A 1,992-nucleotide genomic window follows, 5' to 3' on the forward strand; every position below is an offset into this window, starting at 1 on the left:
TCCCAGAAGGGACCAGTCCCTGCTTGGTAAAGTATGTTGTTGTTGTTGTTAGGTGCCACTGAGTCGTCTCTGACTCATAGCGACCCTATGCACAGCAGAACGAAATACCACCCGGTCCTGCGCCAGCTCATGATAAAGTATAGGGCCAGTGAAAAATTGGAAGACCCTCCAGGAGATGGACTGACACTGTGTCTGCAACGATGGGCTCAAGCATAGCAAAGATTCTGAAGATGACACAGGACCAGGCAGTGTTTGTTCTATTGTACACAGTGTTGCCATGAGTCAGAGCTGACTTGATAGCACCTAACAACAACAATAATTCCTCTATTACAGAAGGTCAACAGGCTGTTTTGATCAATAGATTGTTTCTATTCTTAGGGATCCTCTGTTCAAGTGAGACAAGTGCATCCCTGGCTATCTTCAGCAGCCAGCTACATCTAGCTCTCTAACAGAAGGCTGAGGGTCAGGACATAGGGAAGTAAGATCAAATAGCCAGTTTCAATCTACATTTCCTATACAGAGATGTAAGCAAGACACTTTGCATTGCCTAGGAACAGAATTTCTTCCTGTTATGGACTAAATTGTTTCAAAAATATATATATATGTGTGTTGTAAATCTTAACCCTTGTACATGTGAATGCAATCCCATCTGAAAATAGGGTTTTGTTATGTTGATGAAGCTCATCTACTTTGGTCGTGTTGTCAGTAGTCAGGACCAGTGCAGAAAACCAAATCCAAATCCACTGCCAGCCAGTAAATTCTGACTCATAGTGACTCTGCAGAACAGAGTAGAACTGCCCTATAGGGTTTCCAAGGCTGTAAATCTTCGCAGCAGACTGCCTCATCTTTCTCCCACAGAGTAGCTGGTGGGTTAGAACCACAGATCTTTTGGTTAGCAGTTGAATGCCTTAGGCATTGTACCTCCAGAGGTCTTTATCAGTGTAGTGTATATCTTAATCACTTTAAGATTGGAAAGGAACAGTTTAGGCACAGATGCAAACAAGGGCAAACTGGAGGTGATTGATGCCTTGTGGAGATCAACAAAGAGTACAGGAACAGAAGCTGAAGAGAGACAAGGACCTTCCCCTAGAGGCTTCCCCTGAGTTTGGTCTTCTAGCCTCCTAACTGTGAGAAAATAAATTTGTTTGTTAAAGCCACCTCCTTGTGATATTTCTGTTATAGCAGCACTAAGAAACTAAGACATCTGCCATTAAAGTTCAATGTTAGAGGGAAATAGCAAATCATAGTAGCTAATGCCACAATCAGTTCAGGTCAGGCCTATCTCCTATTAAACCTAGGATCAAATATCTTATATGTAGCATCTACCATTATGTGAGCTCTCTGGCCCTTATTTAATACACCACACTTCCAGGGATGGATGTTTATTTACATTACACTGGTCATGTTTGTTTATTTACTTTATATTCATATCCAGTACATTTGTAGGGAATACTTTTTTTTTCCCTGCAAAACCAAAAATAGAACAGGATAGAATTAATAGGATATTGAGTAGCTGAATAAACACCTTGCTTCACTTTGAGGTCTTCTCTGGGATTTCAGAGAGGACTGTATCCAGAGGTTGCCAGTGACAATTCATGAGAGAATCATAGAGTTCTTCACTTTTCACCATAAACTCCTTGTTTAATGTCTCAATAGTGAAGTGAAGATTTGGATCTGCAAAGTTAATAAAGCATATGGGAAAAAAAAGTAGAGTTTCACAGGGCACATATTGGAAATGGCTTAAAATTAGAGATTATTTTAACATTAGCAGGAAGTATTACAGACATTAAATGTTAAATTTTTTAAATTTTGTGTTTCCCTTCAATTAGACTTGAAATTTGAAATTTAACTTTAACAGTAGTACTGAGGGAGTTCCGGCAAGATGGCGGACTAGGCACAAGGACTGCACAGACGTTCTTCAACAAAGAAAAGGGAAACCAATTAACACAGACACAGAAGATAATCTTGGACCCCTGAGCCTTGAAGGGAAGG

General features: G+C 40.3%; 1 protein-coding gene across 1 annotated transcript in view; it reads right to left on the reverse strand.

Moving 5' to 3' along the window:
• Positions 1–1,531: 1,531 nt before the first annotated feature.
• Positions 1,532–1,992, reverse strand: part of CUNH6orf52 (chromosome unknown C6orf52 homolog) — a 21,258-nt gene continuing 20,797 nt past the window's right edge. Inside the window, exon 4 of the mRNA XM_007952195.1 lies at positions 1,532–1,674. Within this exon, the coding sequence (XP_007950386.1) occupies positions 1,532–1,674 (143 nt within the window). The remainder of the gene's footprint in view (positions 1,675–1,992) is intronic.

The sequence above is a fragment of the Orycteropus afer genome, unplaced genomic scaffold (genome assembly GCF_000298275.1).
Source record: "Orycteropus afer afer isolate SDZICR_OR568_19922 unplaced genomic scaffold, OryAfe1.0 scaffold00012, whole genome shotgun sequence".
Lineage (NCBI taxonomy): Eukaryota > Metazoa > Chordata > Mammalia > Tubulidentata > Orycteropodidae > Orycteropus > Orycteropus afer.